The sequence below is a fragment of the Schistocerca gregaria genome, chromosome 2 (assembly GCF_023897955.1).
Source record: "Schistocerca gregaria isolate iqSchGreg1 chromosome 2, iqSchGreg1.2, whole genome shotgun sequence".
Classification (NCBI taxonomy): Eukaryota; Metazoa; Arthropoda; class Insecta; order Orthoptera; family Acrididae; genus Schistocerca; species Schistocerca gregaria.
The window spans coordinates 1,050,058,227-1,050,080,156 of NC_064921.1; the positions used below are offsets into that span (position 1 = coordinate 1,050,058,227).

The following is a 21,930-nucleotide window of genomic DNA, read 5'->3' on the forward strand; positions in this document are numbered from 1 at the left end:
TCACAATTATTGTACGTAATGGTGTTACACTTTGAATTATTAAATCTAATAAACAAATTTATAAATAAGGGAATATTTTTTTAGGTAAAAGTAAGTGAGATTTTTTGTGGCTTCCCGATTTCTTTTCAAATGAAGATCCCTAGGAGCATGGCTTCGCTTTTACTTGTGGGGGCCCAGGTTACACAAAACACATTTTTTCACACAATTAAACCTCACTAGGTACGAGACAAAAGAAAAAAATCGAACTTAAAAAATAAGAGAATATTTTTTGTGATTTTGTATTTGTAAAACGATTTCGTTATCACTGCGCAGCGTTTATTTCGTAGAGATTTTGATGTAAACTGAAATGCATCTACTTCCTGTAGGAAAACGAACTGCTATGAATGAGTAACTTCCTGGGTCTGCATTGAAAAAAAAAAAAAAAAAAAAAAAAAAAATACGAACAGGACGAAACGCAGTAGTGGAAAGTTTGAAAGCATTGACGCGGTCACTAACCCATACCACAATGATGTGTGCTGGTGCACTAGACGTTTGAAATCCAAGTAATAGAAGAATTCTTCATGAGGACTTTAAATTCCGTCGGTACAAGATAAGATTTGTTCAGGAACTTAGTGCCTCCTACAAAGCATGTTAGTTTAGTCTTGATAGGGCCCCCGCTGTACGTCATATGGTGACTTGCGGAGTACGTATGTAGGTGTAGAAGGTGTCATTATGCTTTCGAGTGACGAGGCACATGTTCGTTTGCAGAATTACCAGCTTAGGGCCACCAGTGACCGTTTCACGGTGAGTACATTACAGTTTGGTTTGCAGTTCCAAAATTAGTCCTAATACACCCATAGTCCAATGAGGAGGCAAACAAGAGCGTAAGAGGAAGCGTCACTGACACGTAGCGACGCTGCCCAACCCACCCCTACCAACAATAAACAGACTTCTTTTCAAAACAACGGCGACACCCGCCGTAAGGCAAGAACTTGCGCCACGCGAGGTAGCCGCGCGGTCGTGGGCGCCCTGTCCCGGTTCGCGTCGCTCACGAGCCCTCCCTCGGGCAAGGGTGTATGTGTTGTCTTTAGTGTAAGGTAGATTAAGTAGCGTGTACGCTTAGGGACCGATGACCTCAACAGTTTGATCTCAAAAGACCTTATCACAAATTTCCAATTTGCGAGAATTTCCACAGATATCCTTCGGAAAATCTTTTCACGGTGTTTGATCCATGACACGTCGATATTCCATGAACAGCGCGATCATTTGTTTTTGCAGCTTGTGGGCTTTTTTTTCCTTTTCTTTTCCATTTTGGTCATTTCAAATATAGTCTACTCCTTATATGCAACATTGTAGCCCGCATCTCGTGGTCGTGCGGTAGCGTTCTCGCTTCCCACGGGGTCAGAGATTTTCTCTACCTCGTGATGTCTGGGTGTTGTGTGATGTCCTTAGGTTAGTTAGGTTTAAGTAGTTCTAGGGGACTGATGACCATAGATGTTAAGTCCCATATTGCTCAGAGCCTATGAGCCATTTTTTTTTTTGCAACATTGTAGGTTAGTCTTCAGCATGTTGATATTAATATCGATTGAAAGTACAAATTATAGAAACAAGTCACATGTATTATATTATAATTTCCACTGCCGTTTTGGAGTATTGCAAGTGCGTCATCATGGAAATTCACGTCAGCTAAAACGTTTACTGTCCTCAGTAGTCATAGGTTGCTTATGAAGTCGTGTTAAATTGAACTAAGCAACAATGGGCGTATTTGCTTAGTTCAGTTTATAGAAAGTATACGCGATTAAATACAACTGGAAATGTAGCCTGTGATCAATGAAAGGCAGTGTCAGCAGTTAAACAAAAGTTGTGCGTTAGTACAGCCATACCTTGTTAATTGACATAAATCGATCTGATGTTGGGGTACAACACTCCGAAACGCGTAGTGGAACATGTAATCTGTTTCTGTAGTTCGTAGTTTCAACTGGTATAGTTTATTCTGTGCGACGGCATTCAGCTGCAGAGTTCAGCATCACTGTTTAGCCATAAATTACTGCTGTTTCATCAGCGACGATTGAGCAAGCGATGAGAAGTTATCGTATAAGATGAAATGACTAGCCACTAGCTATGGGACGTTTCTTTTTGAAACATTGTAATTAAACTTTAGAGGAACCAAATAGTGCTCCTAAATATGCATTCTTTATCGCCCTTTCCGAACCGTCCGATTATTCTCTCGGAACTGCTATAAAACTTTCCCGTATTCATCTTTTGCCTATTCAGTCGAGAGAATACCAAAAGGAACAAAGACACACTGGAAACACAGCACCTCAGTAGGTTCGAAAATGTACCGTTGTTCTTGCAGGCACATATTTTTCTTGGTCGATAAGTACGTACGTACATTCCGAAGATATTAACATCTGTTTCCGAAGCGACAATGTTGTGCTGTGTGGAACATGATTCGTTTGTACTCGGCTGTCTCTCGCGAGCTCAAGTTGCACAATGCAGACGATTGCCTAGTCAGTGCTTTTACTCTCTCAAGTGGGTGTCAAAAAGCTGCACTTAAGTGTAGCGCGTGAGGAACGCTCAATAGGGGCAAGCACTAATGCTTACCATTAAACAATTACGAAACGTTTTCTCCTTGCCACTCGCATTTACATCAGACAGAAGAGGTTTCCCACTCTAGGTGACGCAATTACAGACAACGTTATATTCCACACTCTAGTCCCTTACTTGCATTACCGCGAATTACAGTTCCCCACCGACTGTGTAACCCCTCCCAGAAATCCATTCTCTCTCCCTCCCCCCCCCCCCTCTCTCCCCTTCTGTTTCGTTCACATACATCCCGATTTCCGCAGCATGGTAGTAGAGTCACGTTCGGTGCTGCAATCTATATTTGATAAAATCTTCTCATTTTTCTGTCATCATTCTGCATAGTTAAAGAAACTGAGGAAGACAAGAGAGAAAGACGAAAGAGAAATAGGACAAATAATAGGGAGAAAGGTAGGGTACAGAGAGGCGAGGGTCATATAAAACGGCATTCACTACGAGAATTCATGTTCTGCTGTTAATGAAGCAAAAGCAGGAGGAACTCATTTCAAAGCGACCATTTCTAAAACTCTTTCAGTGCTATCAGGAAAATAGGGATGCCATGGCACTATCAAATTTTGCAGTATTTTAGCATTTTCTGTCAATAACACGTATCTCATGTCGTCTTCTACATTCTGCAAAAATAAAGTACGACTTGGATGTATGTGTTTAAATTTATAACCGAACGGTTGGTTTTGTTTTAAATAGTAATTAAGTCATGTAACATTGTCAGTAAGAGATATGAAACAAAGTATCTCCCCTGAATCTATTTTTTCATTAGCTGCGCGATTCACGTCTGTTTTTACTAAGCATTACTCACCTCATACACAACATTATAATTAATTCTATTTTTTCTGCTGATAGATGATGAGGAAGTATTGAATAGGATTCGGGAGAAGAGAAGTTTGTGGCACAATTTGACCAGAAGAAGGGATCGGTTGGTAGGACATGTTCTGAGGCAACAAGGGATCACCAATTTAGCATTGGAGGGCAGCGTGGAGGGTAAAAATCATAGAGGGAGACCAAGAGATGAATACACTAAGCAGATTCAGAAGGATGTAGGTTGCAGTAGGTACTGGGAGATGAAGAAGTTTGCAGAGGATAAAGTAGCATGGAGAGCTGCATCAAACCAGTCTCAGGACAAAAACAACAACAGATGACGTAAATGAGAAACTTTTTATTCGTATTATAGATACCTTAGTTAACAGATCGGTGAATAGGTTCAACGAAAGACTTGCCTTGTAAAGCCGAATATGAATTGTTTGTGACCGACAAGTCAGTTAATTTACTCAGAAACGGGGATACAATAAGTAAACACTAAAACGCTCTTGCAAAACTCATATTCATTATATTTAGCGGAACATGAACACTTCTTTTCACGTTACGATTATTTGCAAGGATAATGGAGTTGATATACAAAAGCTTTTGCACTTTCTTGGCGTTCTTTCTGTAATTCTATGTTTCGGTGCTACGGTCGCAGGTTCGAATCCTGCCTCGGGCATGGATGTGTGTGATGTCCTTAGGTTAGTTAGGTTTAAGTAGTTCTAAGTTCTAGGGGACTGATGACCACAGCAGTTGAGTCCCATAGTGCTCAAAGCCATTTGAACCATTTTTTTCTATGTTTCTGTACAAGTTATCAAGTGTGTCATATTTAGCTCTAGAAAGACGCGGGTGCTGCTATGTTTTCGAAGCCCCGAAATCTGGCATCTACGTGCATACATGTGTCTGTCTCATTAGATCATACTGTCAACGACTGCAGTATGTGAAACAGAACAACACTAAAATTCATGTAGGACCTGGATACGGAAAACTAATTTATAAGACATTTAAATGGTTTTGCGACCTCTGTATCCCATTACCAACTAGGCTTCAAGTAGAGACTACATATTTGAGCCAGAAATGACAAATATTTCGAATAAAATGGATAGTTTTCGCTACGGATATTAACTGTACTCTCCAAGGAAATTATTCCCAGAAAATTAGTTAGGTTCTGTGTAATCTACCATTTATTGTGCTTCTTTTTCAGATTTTGCGAACAATTATTTATAACAGCTTCACTCACTGAGAATACTTCAGTATTCCATCTTAGACACATTCAAACAACAACCAATCGCTATTTGGTATTTTGAACTATTTATCATCTGAGCTAGTTTTCACGTCACTGCGGGCTCATCATCTGGCGGTGTCATTAAAAGGAAAGATACACAAGCAGAGCTGTCGCGACGATGAAGACAAATGACACTGGCGGAAGTATGACTTAAAAATTGCTTTCTAGAACAGAATCGTTATTTCACTTGTTGTAGACTCCGAACGATTGTGTGAAAATTTGTGATATCGTGATTACAATATTTGTGCGTATTTTGGTAGAATCCTTCTAAAGTGGACTGTTTCCATTAGCAGCGTAGTTAAATGACGGTTTGCACGCGATTCGGGAGGAATATTTTTACAAATATCACACTAGAAGTTCAATGCGCAGGTGCTTTAAATGTCACAGAAGAATAAACAAAATATCTCAAGGCAGTTAACATCGACTGGTTGCTATTTCAACAGGAATTATCCTCTTTTTACATCAGACACTGTGTTCAAATCACCCAGAATGGCCAAAATAAATGGCACACTTTTTATTTCATTTTATCAGCTTTAGACACGCGATGTTACAGTCTCGAGAACAGATTGCTGCTCTGGAGATTTTACATTATCAAGATACTCAACTGGGCTTTTGTCAATTTGCGCTACATTACATACAGGTCATAAGTTGCTGGCAATTCTCAAGTCATGAGAAATGAGTAAAATGTAAAGAGGCATGACAGCCAGTCGATCTTCTTTCTTATCGTGCCCGAAAACATCAACTGTGTACAGTAAATCGGGCCAATACATCAGTAAAGCACCAAGTCACGTTTATTTCCTTTTAACAGATTTTTCAGGGGTACAGCAACAGTGGTCTCCAAAATGCGCTTCATGCCTTGGACATGACCACAGTGACGAAGGACGTGACCTCATCCTTGCTTGGCTGCCTCTGCTCGTCTCCCGTGGAACAGCAGTGCCGGCAGGATCGTCCTGTACAAATGAGCATCGGTTAGGATATTCTGTGCAAGGCTCTGACATGGAAGTCTTTGAGTTCCGCCGAAGTGGTCAACTAAATGTGGCTTCTGCGTCATATAGGATGCGTCTTTTGTCAGAGATGTGCTGGAATTTTCTACTTACCACGAGATGTACGATTTCGAGATCGAAAACTGAAATAATAATAAAATTATCTACTTATCTAAGAAGCCGGAAACTATCGGGATTATGTTTCTGGTGGGTGCTGGAGACACCGGACTTGCTTTTGTACCAGCTCTTCCGACCCACACTTGCTGAATCACTCAGAGACGTAGCGTCGCGCAGCGGCGGTACGAATGCGCCGGACACTGGCCCACCGCCACGAAAGCCGGAGAGGGGGCGCACCCGCTTTCAGGGCGAGCACTTTCGCTCGCTCCAGCCTGACAGCTGCCACGCGGGGTGCCCCACCGAGTACTTTTTTTTTCCAGTTCGAATCGAGATGGCTTTTCCCGGCGCCGGCAAATGTTTGCTCGCTTCATTACGGCGCTTTACTGCTGTTTATCACTGGTATGGTAACGAGGGAAACCGGCCGGCCAGCATAAAATGCAAATTGTTGTTTGTGCGCAAGCGTTGGCCAGCCGCGGTGCCAACGTGCCGGGGAAGAGGGACACGTGTGACAGCCGTGGCAAACCATCAGCGGAGGCGTTCTGCGCCCTGCGCAGCAGGAGTCCAGATGGCAGGAGGACGTTGTCGAGATGTCCGTCTGAGCCACAAGCTGTTCTTATGGCAGCCTTTGTTTTATTGCTAACATGCCGAATCTACTGTCTGCGATTAACGGTAGTTTCCGACTTGTAGTTGACGTAACAGTTGTTGCTCTTACGCTGTGTTCGAGAGTGATAATCGATATTGCCCGCTTCGACAGACTTGTGGCGAAATGCAGGTCAGCCACGGAGGGCAACATTTTGTCGTATGACTGTGATCCTTGCAGCAGACGTCGGCGTTTCTTCGATGAAAGGCAGTAACAGAGTGTCTCAACTTGATTACTGGCTGTAAATGAATTCACTGTCAACACGTACTGCTGCTAATAAAATGGTTCAAATGGCTCTGAGCACTATGGGACTTAACTGCGCAGGTCATCAGTCCCCTAGAACTTAGAACTACTTAAACCTAACTAACCTAAGGGCATGACACACGTCCATGCCAGAGGCAGGATTCGAACCTGCGACCGTAGCGGTCGCGCGGTTCCAAACTGTAGTGCTACTAATAGCTAATGTAAATCTAAACACAGGAAATCATTCACAGCGCTTGCGAGGCTGTGCTATTCTAAATCATTACGAAAAGGTGTGTCTCGTTTTTCTATTCATATGGCAAGTGTTTCCATTGGTGCTTCCATTTTAATGTCTTAGCAAAGTTAGTTCTCCAAGAAACAGAATCCAGTGTCTGTGCTTACAATGTTTACCGTTGACGTCTTGTCAGAATTCTAAAATTATGTTAACGTTGAAGAGTTTAATATTAGAAATAAAAATGTCGACGACTCAATCATTTTTAAACGGAAGGGGACAACTTCTGGAATTAATAAAATATTCGTCCACCACCGCACTGAAATAAAGCTAAATAGAAACAAAAATATAAATTATGTGATTCATTTAAATGACTAGAATGTGGGCATAGCATACTCTCATTAAGAAAAAATAACCTTTGTAAACCATCTGCTATGTTTTATATCATAGCGAGATTCAACAATATGAATAACAGAATATAAAAATAAGTGGCAAGTTACTACGTCATACTGTGTACATTTTTCTCTTTTTCAATTTTTGTATTTAGCTGTCGATGCACCGTAAACAGCGCTGTGTTAGAAAGAAGTGTAGGCGGAAGAGGGTCGAATAAACCGTAGCATTGAGCGATGATCTGTCGCCTCATTAGTCTGCTGCCATAAACGGAAACAAGTTGGTGGCTGGAGTGACAGTTTCAGCAGGCCATAATCAGCCAGTGCTCAGATCTAATTTATTTGCTTAGGTTATTAAATACTACATACAAATTCTCCATTAGGTTAACATAGCAACCGTTTACTGACACAAGTAAAGGTGTCCTAGTCCATGTAATAACTACAGGTAACTGTTTACTCATATATTCCATATTTTTTGTGTTTGTAAGATTCATTTAGGTGCTAGGTTAAGCAGTTAAGCAACCTGTGTGGTTAATATTCTCTCATTTGAGGCATAAAGCCTTTTAGACAAGAAAATATTTGACAGTATACTCTGATAGTATTTTTCCAGTGGCACGGTTTAAACTTCATTTGTATTTGTGTGTGTTTGTGTGTATGTGAAGGAGACAGAGAGTGAGAAAGAGAGAAAAAGATAGAGAGATAGATAGAGAGAGAGAGAGAGAGAGAGAGAGAGAGAGAGAGAGACAGGGACAGTACTGGAAGGCAGCAGGTGAGTAGCAGCGCAGTACAACAAGAAAGTCTCATTCGCAGTACTCTGTTTGTCGCATTAGAGAAATGAATATACTTTAAACAGATTGAAAAGTAATTCGCTTAAGGGATATAGAGTGACAATTACATCACAGACATGCCTCTAGGACGTTGTGGCTGTTGCATTGGATCAGATTGTTGCTACAACACGTGCTGGATTTAGTAAAGCAATCGAACTGACTGATTAATTCTACCTGGAAAACCGACCTTGTTGGTCGTACTCTATTCACAGTATAACAGGCTGAAACTTTTTTTTCCTCGCTACTCGTGGTGCAGAATTTGTTTAGGGCCCCACAGGGACGGAACGTTAAGTGGACGAAGCAGTTACTAGGCTGACCTTAAAAGCGTTCACCGCGACTCCGGAACGGGAGCAGTGGAATGAGACGCGGGCCGCCGCGGCCGCCGCCGCCGCCGCCGCCGCTCCAGCGGCACTTGTGACGCCGTTCCAGTCACGGAGGCGACAGCGCGGCACGTGAAACGTTTGTGAAGCGTTCTGCCGGCCGCACTCGCTAACGCCCCGCGGCGCACCTAGCCACGGCGGTCGCAGCTGGAGACACAGCGGAGGCCTCACCACACGAAGAATATCCACCAAGAAACGACAGCCACGTTTAGCAGCAAGCAGGCCGGACGCCGAGACACGGCGAATGCGCAGAACACGGTAGTCCTCAGTGTAAAGTACACCGGTGGCGAAAGCCGTGGGTAGGATGCGCACATACACCGAAGCGCCCTTTTCCCAGTTTGATAACTGTGGTAGGTTAGGGTCAGGCAAGTCGCCCGAGCGGTGTCCAGTTGAAAGAGCTGCACCAGGCCATTGAGCCACACGAAATTATTACTGTATTATATTACTTCATTTTTCGATTGTTACAAATACGTCACCGTTTTGGTTCGTAATTTAACTTTACGAAGCTAAAATGCCTGTGGTTGGACGATTGTGCGAGACAACTTACTGTGTTGCCCTAGAACAGTCGTTCGTTAATCTGTCTCTGCCTGCGACTAGCGGACCTTCTAGATTCCATGGTGGGTGGTGGGCAACGGAGATTTTAATGACGCGTTTTTAAGTTTTCATTAAACTTTGACATACAGTATTTTGTAAGTATATATGCTTTAACTTTATGTAACTTTGGTATATAAATTTTATAAAGTAAATTTACTTTCCTACTTCACAAATCACCATAACTATGTAACCGGTGGGCGGCTAGAAAATTTTGCTGTTAATGAGGTACGAAAGTGGGGGGCAGGGAAAAAAAGTTCACTATCCCTGCTCTAGAGTACATAGGCAGCCAGCAGTGAATAGGCAGTTCGCACCAAAGAGCAGTGTCACGTACAAGAAGTAATCAGTGCCACCCTGAAATTCTGTTTTGGCATCTTCTTTATTCTTTTTCTCTTGGACCCGGTATTCTGACGCCTTGCGAATTCAGATGCCACTTTATCTTGGATTGCCGAGAGCTGTGAAGACGGTAGCTTGCAATCACCCTCCCTGTTCGTCGCTGCAGCCTCTCTTTGTTTTCCCTTGCTGTATCCATGCCTGCCTGGTAAGCACATGAGCTTTTTGTAAACTGACCTACCACGGTCAACTGGTGTTCGCTTATTGATCATTATATACTGCTCAAGCTGCACATAGCGTTCGTGCTCCAGGCTAGATGTGCTAATCGGTCTACAGCGTATGGAAATTTTAACCAAAAACTGACGTAAGGTCTGGTTGCCAGAAATTTTACGCTACAAAGTGTAAAAAACTGATTACGGAATCTTATTTCATGGCCAGTATTGCATACTGACTCTGCCGACCTCTTACGATCTTAGTAAGCACGCCACTGAAATCGCTCAGTATCTGCTGTCAAGCCTGCTAAATACGGACTCCAGACTCTGGAGCAGTACTTACAAACTGGTTACACTACTTTCTGAAGTGCAGTTTTCTTTATAGATGCACCGCACTTTCCGAGAAACTAACAACAAAACTAAGTCGTCTATTTACCTGTTCAACTACAGATTTTACGTTTTCATTCCATTTTGTACGGGTTCTTACAAGGGAAGCTTCCCATCGCAGCCCCCTTGGATTAAGTGGTAAGATGGCCGAGTGGATAGCGGGTCAAAAACTGAATAGAGATCAAGCATCAAAAGAGGAAGAAGGTGTACTGAACTGCGAAAAAGAAGCAAAATAAAAACAGTGAGTAGTCCAAGCTCAAGATGGGCAATGTCGAGGGAACTTCACGAACTATGGCGTCGTCGTAATACGGTAACGGTATTGGACTTCGAATAGGAAGATCCGTTTTCGAAGCTCGGTCTTTCGTCATTTTTCCTTTTTTTCCTCGCGATGTTGTAAACTTTCCGTTCGGTCATTGACGTGTCTCTCCGTTGTATTCAGGTTCGTCTCTGTGTCGTGGTTTAATGTCCGCCTGTAACAGCGAGGCGTAAGGAACGGCCATTCACACGTACGTACTTCCTATTTGTTCTAGCAAGTGCAACATGTTATGAATCTCGAGCTCCATTTTGGAAGTTTTGACACTTGAATTCCTTTGTTGTCATTTAGTTCACACTCGTTTATTTGTTGTTTTCATTGATGTGAGAGGTGTATGCAGCATCTCGCCTGCCCTCAAAATTCACCACATTTGCTGGCGACGGTAAAATATTAACACTACATGACTCATATTCTGTAACCAATGTATAGTATGACAACTGCCGCGTCTACAGAAGGAGATCAGACACCTCGACAACCGGAGAGTCAGTTCATAATTTTGTAAAAAAAAATGGGGCAGGTAAGAGATTTGAACACACATCTTGAGCTGTGCAGTCCAACGCCGTGACGACACAGCCACGATCAGGATTCTGCCAGTTCGCTCGAGGTTGCATTCCTTGAGCTTGGACCGTTCACTGTTCCTAATTTGCTTTTCTTTTCGCAGTTCAGCACGGCTCCTCCCTAATTTCACGCTTGATCTGTGTTCAGTTTTTACGGACCATCCAGTGGGCGATCTTATCACTAAATCTGAGGGGGTGTGACGGAGAGTTTCCATTGTTAGGTGTAAAAGCTTAGAAGGTGTCAAGTGCTCCAGGAGTTAAGTGCTAATCACATAATACGGTACTGTCGGCTTATTTCTCGTTTTTGCGGTGATTATCTGTTTCACTTGCCCGAATTTAAAAGAACTGCCATACATGAGATCTTGTAGGAATTCTGTTTATGTCGTACTGCGACTTACGACCATCCAAGTATGAGAAATTAAATCGTTGTCTTCCTTCCTTCCTGTACTGTAATACTGTTAGAGGGAACGGCAACTTTGACAGTGTGAATTATTTCTTCCAAGAAATGGATGTGCAAAAATGACTTGACTTTAACTCTCTTAATGATGTCGTACAGAAGACGACGTACGCCACCGCGCTCCCTTACACACCAGTAGCAATGCAGCGGCAGCAGCCGTCGATTAGGTATTAACAGCGTTACTTTGTTGGGACACAATCTGTTATTAAAGAGCCGCGCCTAATGGACGTGCCATTGTCCCTGCTGTCATACAAGACGGCACAGTCATTCTCTCAATCAGTAGCTGCCGAAACGGCTACCGTCCTCACTTTATTTCTCGAGCGATCCGCGGGCTCCGCAGGCGACGGCCCTCCGTCTGGAGACCACACAGGCGCGCCGACAGGGTGCGAACAGCGCCGGCGGGCCCCGCGCAATGAAGACGTTCGTCAGCGCTCGCGGGCCATTGTGTAGCCGTGATTTACCGCCCACAGCGGAGGCAGCCGAGCTGGACCTCCAGGGACAGCCGGGAGGCCGGCGCGCCGGCGCGCCGCTTACAAAACATCTGCCGCCGCGCGGCGCACGAGGTCGCCCTCTCTGCCGTCCACACAGGCTCTCTACTGACACCTGCGTTCTCTCGTAACACCGCACGGCACGGCACTGCGGGACGCCGAGGGAACATTTCTTTACGGAGCGCTCGTAACAGTTGTGAGATCAGCGAATGCAGGGGTTTTCAAATTGTGCTTCGTGGCGTCTAGGGGGGTGGCGGTGGTTTCATAAAAAATAAAAAATTAGTTTACTTGTTTCCTGAGAAAAGGAACGGTGTACTGCTGGTACTGACAGCCGGGAAGTAAGTGTTGTTTCAATGGCAGTGTGGTAGATGGTAGACGAGTCGCACTGCGTGATGTAATGTAATCGAGCCGAAGGCACATTGTGAATTTTTCACCATGAAGGATGACAGGCATAACAAATGCAGGATAAAGATTTATTACTGCTTGGCTGTCATCCTTTATCGTGAAGATTTATTAAATGTTTTGGCTTTCATCCTTTATCGTGAAGAATTTCAACAGTTGCTGTTTCAGCCATGTTTAAAATCTTGACACATTGTCAGTCCTGCGATACTAGAGGCTATCGTTATCATCGCGTACGAAAGGAAATGTTCGTATAAAAACTTGTCAATTAAAATTAATTATTTCATTCTTAAATATTTATAATCCATATCTTTAGAACAATATTAAAATTTGAACATAAAATTTTGAAATTAAGTTCTATTACATTTTACTAAATATGTACCAGTGATTATCTCTCACAAAGACGTAAACTCATTGATTTGTACACAATGCTGGAAAAAAAATTAGAGCGCCCTTTTAGATATTTCCAATTCACACAAGCTTTACTGTTGCAACAGTGCACATGGAGTATATGAAATGATTACTTTACAGAACAGTAGCACAAACAGGTGTGAGATACTAGGTGTCGAACCATGCTGAAACACCCTACTAGTATGTGGTGTGGCCTACAAGAGCGGCAAAGCAGACACTGCCTCTGCCATCCAGTGGATCGTGACAGATGCCGAATAATACCATATGTTGATAATTTTTACTTATGGACCGCCTGACAGCAACTGAATGAAACTTAATTTTAGTGCCATACGCGTTTCGCCTTTATTTTCTGCAAGGCATCATCAGTGGCCTGGAATATGTACATATATTTGCCATATTTTACATTTTTGTCACCGTGCCTATAGGATATAAACCGTTCTGGTGGTTGGTATTTCCTGTTAAGAAGTAATGTTTTGAACTGCACTTACAGGTTGCGTGGACAATTTCTTACATATTACGCTCCTGTTGCATTTTTGGTGTTCTTCTTCTTCTTATGAATGCCAATTTGCGGTTTTTTTCCACATTCCACAGCACTATGAACTGAATGCTTGTTTCAATGCAATCTTTTGGTTTCTGTTGCCGACTGTCAAATGTTTTTGCCAAAATTTCGAGTGTAATTATTGAAGTATATGTGATCTGTTCGTGTAAGCATTTGTGTGTGCGTTTGAGTATGTGCGTGCGTGTGTGTGTGTGTGTGTGTGTGTGTGTGTGTGTGTGTGTGTGTGTGTGTGTGTGTGTGTTTTGTGGTGTGGTAAATATATCATTTTTTATGGGCTCTGCTTGTGTGTGTGTGTGTGTGTGTGTGTGTGTGTGTGTGTGTGTGTGTGTGTGCGCGCGCGCGCGCGCGCGTCCAGATGGTGAAGGGGGAAGAGTTTTTTTGTTTTATGTTATCATTTTCTTTATTAAGTGTAGTAGGGAGTCTGTGTTGATGTGTGTTCGTTCATTTATCACATGTTTGTTTTGTGCTATGGCTTTCTGGATGTGGAAGATTTCTTGCGTTTGTATAACATGTTTGTCATGGTTACTTATCCTCATTATTTTCATTTCTTGTTCCATGTTTTTAGGATGATGTTTGTGGTGTTTTAAATGCTCTACAAATGTGCAATGGTTTGTTTCTTGCTTCCAACATCTGAGATGTTCTTTGTATCGTGTTTCAAAATTCCTGCATGTCGGGCCTACGTATACTGCATCACAACTTTGACATTCAAGTTTATATATTCCTGATTGTTGGAATTTGTCCTTCTTGGTAGCTGGCTGGCTTAGGTGTGATTGGGTTGGGGGGGGGGGGGGGGGTTGCCCGGGCTTATATGCTACACTGGGATACGTCACGCCGCGCCTGCTCCACCCGTTCACGTAGTTCTGCTACAGCCTGCTGGTTGGCGGTTCGCACCAGCCACATTTCTTCCCGTCGCCCCCCGCACGTGCTCTGCTGGCCGGAGATCACGCGGACCTGGTCGGCTGCAGCATGCCCTGCAGAGCACGTTCAGTTTGACTAGCAGTGTGTGTGGGCGAGCATCATCCTTTTGGAACAACACATCACCTTCCTGTTGCAAGAACGGCAACACGACGGCTCCAACGTACCGAGCGTCGGTTAGTATCCTCCAGAAACACCAAAGATGAAATCACAATTCCAGCCAGTCGCGCCCTAGACGATAAGGTCAGCGGTGGGCCCATTGTGTCCAGGACGAATTCATTCGAGGAGACAATGCTCGCCGAGTTACGTCGTACGCACGAATGACCGTCACTTGCGTGCAGGCAGAATGTGCTTTTATCTCTGAAGACCATGGCACGCCGTTCGAAGTGACCTTTCGGCGGCCTCAGTCTAGCCGTGCACGTCGATGGTGTGGCGTGAGTGGAAGACGGACTAGAGAAGTGTGTATCCGTGGTCCCACTGCTAATAACCAGTTCACAACAGTTCGTGCTGGCACGTGCTGCGATAGTTGTAATTTCCTTTTCCTTCTAGCATTTCCGTGTGTATTGAAGTTTTTATTTATAAATGCTACAGACAGACCAACACTACAGCATACGGACAATGGAGGAAATGTGCATTTCATTAGAGCGAACGTTCGAATTTTACGTCCATCCATTTTCATACAGAAACTGATTTGCGAGCAAGATGCAGCCGACAACTGCCGCTGGAGGGCGCTGCACTCGCAAAACAACAAAGGTACCTAGGTAAGTCGCATTAAGCAGTAAGCACAGTAAGATGCAGGTGCTGTGTCTCGTCCAGTTGGTTTTGGCTTACGCGTTCACTTAGACGTCAGCTGCCTCTCCCCGCGTGAGAGCGGCTTAAAGTCATCACAGCAGGTTTACGCTAGTCCATTTCGAGAACTCGTCTGTACAGTGTAGCTTGCGAGCGTCAGCTGCAGTCGCGAACATCGGCTGAAGCGCGCTGCGATCGCTCATACCACGTTGGGACACACGCCCCGTGTGCAGGAGCCGAGTCGCTTCTGAGCGTTCAGCAGATCGGTGGAGATCGAGTCAGCGCTGAATGCCACGGCTCGCGTGACGACGACTTGATGCCAGTCTTTGGCAAGTTTGTAGTCTGCTGAGCAGGTAGGAGTTTCGGAGTCGTTATGACGCGACTGGACCTGTGCTTCCGCCCAGAAGCGACGCTGGCCCCTCCGTTTGCCTCGGGCGGACGGCCAGAGGGTGCAGCCACGGTGGGAGCGCCACCCGCGCCACCCGCGCCAACCCCGCCCGCCACTCTACGGCCGGCTTGCACAACGACGCACGGCCCTGCCCCGCCTGGCTGCCGCGCCAGCCCCGGCCAGCCAGATCCGGGTTGAACCAACTCCTGGCGCAGTCATTAGGAGGCGCTCTCGTGCGTCGCCGGCCGCTGACGTAACCGGAGCACCGACACCGGAAGGCGGCCGCGTCCACCTGCGCCTGACATTTGCTCGCCGATGAAAGTCGTTCCACATTCCCACTGTTTACACTACTATATTTGCCAACAGAAACATTCTTCGTTGCTTCCGCAACACCCCTGCCTTACTGTATGCTCAGCCTCGGTACAGCAAGTGTGACGCAATGTAGTACCCGCTAGTGAAAAACTCAATGCGACAAACCAAACATGTAAATATTATCTATCACATGTGCAAATAATTCGAGAAGGGACCTGTAACGGGCTACAGTTGCAGAAAAACATAGCATTCGTAGGCTCTCACTGACTGTCTTAGCTTACACAGTATCGCAGAAACAGTCTGAAAAGCTTGTTAAAGTTTTGCGGGGTAGGTTTTTCTTTGAAATGATGAATTTGATATGTTGTGCAGTTTTTGTCTTAAGCAGCGATGAAGTTAACCAATTAGGCAGCTGCGCGAGCAAATTCAAGCGGTCCGCCAGAGATAGTGTCGCCAAACCTGCTCTTCGTTTGGTTTCGTATAACCGAACAACAGAGCAACACAAAAATTGATCGTGGAACGGCAATAAGGATAAAACCCGAGCCAAAGGCTCAGACGTCTCCTGCGCTATCTTCTACTCTACGAGAACATCCGACACTAATTATATCTCGCGCGCCGCTTGAATTTTCGTGTGCAACAGCTGGTTCGCCAATTTCAATGCTAATTAGCTGGGAAACGGCGCAACGTAACGGTTTTTTTTCTTAACAATTATCTCTCAGCGCAACCTACCCAGAAACATCCTTACAACGTTTCTGACAAGAGGCACATCATCTTTAGTTTGAACCCCACAGTGATATATTCTCATATGCATGTTGCCTTCCTCCGACCTGGAAATAAGTCACTCCCTCCAGTTATCGAGAGGTGGTGGAGTGAAGGAACCCGAATCACAGTGCATTTAGATTTTTTCATTTCTACAACATGTTGTATAAGGTTATCATGTTCGGTGCTGGAAAGAGAACACCTTTAAAGAAGCTTTCTTTTTTCTTCGTACACGTGCTGGCCTCACCGCGGACTGCTAGACTGAACCACACAACTGATTTCATCAAAGTGTACAAGCCTCAAGATGGCGTCGACGCAACCTCGAAACTAGTGGAGAAGTAAATATAAAATCTTAAGTATAACTGTAGGAATTTCATTTTTAATAAAAACCTTTAAAGAAAGGTCAATTGAATCGGTGACGGCTGTCTTAATAGTGTCTTAACACAAGCTCCGATTGAACAGTCATTGACATAAAATCAGTCGTAATTTTTTAAGAGGAATCTTTCCAGCATCCATATTACGCTGTTCTGGATAATTAGAGCGAATATAATTCCCTGTGACCGGTTGAAGATTAGCTTTGTCAATTATCAGTCAAGTTCCTTAACCACAGACTCTACCAGCCTGAGGAAGAACGTCTGTCTGCTGAATGCTGCACTTTTCGATTTGTACTCTGACATTTGTACTCATCAAGTCATCCTATGGCTACAGAGGATTATTTAAATTTGTTGTCTGTAAGCATAATTATGCCTTGTTGGCGCTATGAGGCGGCAAGCCGCTAATATTAGCACAACTGAATAATTGGTCTACAAGAAGGCACAATGACGTGTGGTGAAGTACAGTCTTTATGGAGTGTCCTGCTTCCACTGTGCATCGCAGATATTAGTGAGCAGTAGACGCAACAATCGCCACTATCGTGCCTGTTACCGTCACCAATGGCACACCCATCACCGTCACCAGTATTACCCCTATCCATGTCATCCACCACAATCACCACCGCCATACCTTCTACAGTTATCACGGCCACCAATGTCACTTCAACGCCTGCACCAAAATCTACGCAGATACTGCTACCGCTTCATCTACCTCTCCACCACCAACCCCCCCCGATACACAGTTCCATTGCTTACACTGCCGCATTCACTTACGTCCCTGCCGCTAGTACCATTAACACTGCACCAAGCACAACCCAAATCAACAACACAATTACACAACTATTACCACTTCCATGATGCCATCACAAACACCGTTTTCAAAATTAGAGTGCTCTATTGCAACAAATCGATCAGTTGCAGCACCATCTTCTCTTTTTCTTATCCTGGACCATACACACTGTTAAAAACATCTGCCGCAGAAGAAAAAATCTAACCAAATTGACGTACCGTCAAATCAGGGACAGTTGTTTTCAAGTCATTCCTGTTAAACTTCTTTGTAGACGACAGAATTATTATCGCATTCGTGTCCTGCGAGTTCCGCAACCAGTAGCATGACAACGACAAGCTTACAAAGAAACGCTTACGCAACGAACGTAGCAGGTCCCGTTTCGACGAAAGCACGATATAACGTGCACCTTGCTTCGTTTCAGTTCTTTCCAACTGAAGCGTGGACGACAGGTGATGAAATCCTTTGGCCTGAATCGAGAACGCTCCCAGACGACGTTGCAATAAATCGTGCTGCGTTACTGCCCCTAATTAATAGTGCACCAGTCTTCGAAATACTTTGCTAGCGGTCCTCGAGTCTTAAGATGTCCTCTTTAGATTTCACGTTCATAACGCCATGTTGTAATATCCTTAGCCGTTAGCACTTGGGGATTGCTGCTGAACGTAAAATGTTCTATGAGCAGTGAACAACAAAGAAATGTCTCACTTATGTATTTGCGATCGAAGAAATGTTCTTAATTTAACCTTAATTTAACAGCAAGCAAAATCTGCAGATAAAATTGCCAAAACATTGAATATACGTATGACTATGATTGTCAACGACCGAAATTACTTGCTTCATAGGACATTTATCTCATATTTGATGGGGCAACCAATCTCCAAAGGCCATGTAAATTCATATCGTTCATTATTTCCTTGAATCATTTCAAGCGAATGTCCAAATGCTTCCTTCAATTACGACTCAGCTTTTCGCACATAGTTTCGTAATAAGTTATTTATCGTGTGTGCAACATCTTGAATAACGCATAAATCTGATGGTACAGCAAACCAAACAGTGACAAATTCTAATTTAATTGCGCCACGTGTAAGCAACTACTCTTTCATAAGCAGCGCGAACTCGAACTCTGTCGACAAAATTTCGGATGTTGTTCAAGGGTACTTCATATTTTGATGTTGTTCAAAGGTGCTTTATATTTTGGTATATGGGACCCATGGTCTCTAGTGACTCGTTGCATAGTAACTGGATATTCGATTTTTTACTCCCATTAGTTTTTTTATATGTAACTTAATGTTCCGTATCTACCCATAGACGGACGATCGGGACCGACCGACCGCCGCGTCAGCCTTAGTCAGTGGTGTCATCGGATACTGTACGGAGGGGCACACGGTCGGCACACTGCTTCCCTGGTCGTTGCGCGCCCTTCACCTCGTAGCCGCTGACCTAGTTGACCTCTCGAATCTGAGCACGTCCCGCACCAGCGCTCCAACCAAGGAAAGACTGCTGGCAGCAGCGGTAATGGAACGCGACCCTACCGCGTAGCCGTCAGCAGCGCGCACCACTCAGCTGCGGAGGTGGACGTTTCACTGAAAATACCTGTGAAGTGGTGAAAATATCGATTTATGCTCTGTGTGTCTTGTTTGGAAACAAATAGAGGACGCACATTAATAAAACCGACAAACAGCAGGGACGGATTACTGACTGAAAATGGAGAAGAATAGATCCACTGGACACACAGTCCCAGAGATGCATCGCGCCCACGTCACAACATATGTTCAAACTGGCCTCCCTGGGATCGCAGGCATAGTAGCGGTTGTCGTGCGCGATACACACAGTCTTACTTTGGCTTAGAGCCATGTTGGCGGGGGACTTGCATGGAGCTTGTGCTGTTCTAGGACTCGTCTCAGTATCTTGCAGAACCCGGACCTCCAAATCTGGTGTCGCCACAGTCAGCCGCTTCCCTGCACGTTCGTCTGCCTGAACGGACCCGTCATCGTACAAACGCCAAAAAATGGCTTGAAATGTCCTGCGATGACGTTGGTGTCTGTGAGGGTACTTGTTTTGGAATAGCCGTGATGTCTCTCGACCGTTTCAGATTGCTTGGCCGTAAACATACACCAGCTCGTCTTGTTCCCGGCACGACTGCCGGACCACTCTGCTGCTTACAGTGCGCTGCTCCAATCACACGGCCTGCAATACCCAAGGCACACACGGCAAAAATGGTTCAAATGGCTCTCAGCACTATGGGACTTAACTGCTAAGGTCATCAGTCCCCTAGAACTTAGAACCTAACTAGCCTAAGCACATCACACACATCCATGCCCGAGGCAGAATTGGAACCTGCGACCGTAGCGGTCATGCGGTTCCAGACTGTAGCGCCTAGAACCACTCGGCCACTCCGTCCGGCGCTCTTATTCAGTACTTTGTCGTTCACTCCGGCCGGCAACACACGGCACGTGGTCACAGAAACTTCGTCAGCGCCACTTACCTTGGCAACGATGCATTTCCACATGGCTACGGGATCCCTGCAGTTTGTCGGTTTCATTAATGTTCGCCTTGCATGTCTGATTCCCTCACGACTGGTTGTTGACAATCGTAAGCCTAATTCCCGCTTCACTCTTCGTCCTTAAGCTTGTATACATTACTACTAGCTTCTGTCTCGACTTTTTTTTCCCGACAACTGATGATGTGACCGACATGCAACACATGTATGAGTGGAAAACCTGCACAGCGACGATAGGCTTTAGCTCTTCCCGCAGTAACACCAACCACATCGCAGCACTTCTGCGCTGAGTTTTGTGTTGTACGTTTTGGTGATTGAGCATTACAAGCTTTTTCACTATTCTAACAACATCTTCACAGAACCCTCTAATGGACCAACGGAAAACACGAGTCCATTCTAAAATACTCAGAAATCAGTATATAATCTCCGAAATGATGTGTTTGAGTTACCAGGTCATGGTAACACAGGAATTGCAGTCGGAGGCGACGAGTGAAGTGGGACAGACAGCTCCAAATGCTAGAAAATAGTGGGAAAAGAAGATATATATCTCTAACGACCTCCTTCGGTTGGACCTAAAACAAATCCGTAAGCAAGCTGTACACATTAAAAACAGTGAAAAGCGGCTGTTGTTGTTGTGGTCTTCAGTCCTGAGACTGGTTTGATGCAGCTCTCCATGCTACTCTATCCTCTGCAAGCTTCTTCATCTCCCAATACCTACTGCAACCTGCATCCTTCTGAATCTGCTTAGTGTATTCATCTCTTGGTCTCCCTCTACGATTTTTACCCCCCACACTGCCCTCCAGTGCTAAATTTGATGCCTCAGAACATGTCCTACCAACCGGTCCCTTCTTCTGGTCAAGTTGTGCCACAAACATCTCTTCTCCCCAATTCTATTCAGTACTTCCCCACTAGTTATGTGATCTACCCATCTAATCTTCAGCATTAATCTGTACCACCACATTTCGAAAGCTTCTTTTCTCTTCCTGTCCAAACTATTTATCGTCCATGTTTCACTTCCATACGTTGCTACACTCAATACAAATACTTTCAGAAACGACTTCCTGACACTTAAATCTATACTCGATGTTAACAAATTTCTCTTCTTGAGAAACGCTTTCTTTCCCATTGCCAGTCTACATTTTATGTCCTCTCTACTTCGACCATCATCAGTTATTTTGCTCCCCAAATAGCAAAACTCCTTTGCTACTTTAAGTGTCTCATTTCCTAATCTAATTCCCTCAGCATCAGCCGACACTCATATAAAATGCTATCTCCATTTCTAGTCATAAAGACAAACTAAAATATGAGAAGTGTGTCAAGTGCCGACAAGTGTAGTACTGCTTCTCCACGGCGAACACAAGTACCTCCGTTAGGTTTTCGGCTGATAATAACGGCGCTGCCGTCGCTGGTGACGCTCGGTGGGAACGAGCAGCGAGGCGGAACACGTGCCCCGGGTCTCCGGTGACTGCAGGGTTCCTAACCTGGCGGCACGGAGACGAGCAGGAGCTCGGAGCGGTTAGGCTACGCTGGCACAGTCGGCGCTACGAGACGGAGGAGGCGCTCCGCCGGTCCTGTGATCCTCACCGATCGGCCGTCGCGGTTCCTTTGCCTCTGACGCCTACCGTATAAACAGAAGCGACTTGTCTGTCGCCTAAAACACACGCCAATAAAAGTCGCTGCAATTCTCTTTCGATCAGTTTGACATCGTCCTCCATCTCGACATACTTCGTGCTTACTACCTATTTACCTCTCCATGTGCACCACATTAAATATCCAAAGTTGTACTTATTTTTCAGTCTTTCCATGTGTTGCATATTGAATACACTGCCTCACAAAAAAAGTGAAGCAACCAGAACCGGAGGGAGAATCGAAATTTCACCGCTCGAGAAGATATGTCATGTTATTTTAGTGATTACAAAATCGAAACAAAT

General features: G+C 44.7%; 2 protein-coding genes across 2 annotated transcripts in view; both read left to right on the top strand.

The window, feature by feature from the left end:
- The window catches only part of LOC126336102 (uncharacterized), a 52,518-nt gene extending 43,968 nt beyond the window's left edge, over positions 1-8,550 (top strand). The window contains exon 6 of the mRNA XM_049999582.1: positions 8,449-8,550. Coding sequence (XP_049855539.1) covers positions 8,449-8,550 — 102 coding nt within the window. The remainder of the gene's footprint in view (positions 1-8,448) is intronic.
- LOC126336104 (transcriptional regulator ovo) overlaps positions 1-21,930 on the top strand; it is an 820,382-nt gene that overhangs the window by 492,625 nt on the left and 305,827 nt on the right. The gene's annotated exons all lie outside the window — the stretch shown is intronic.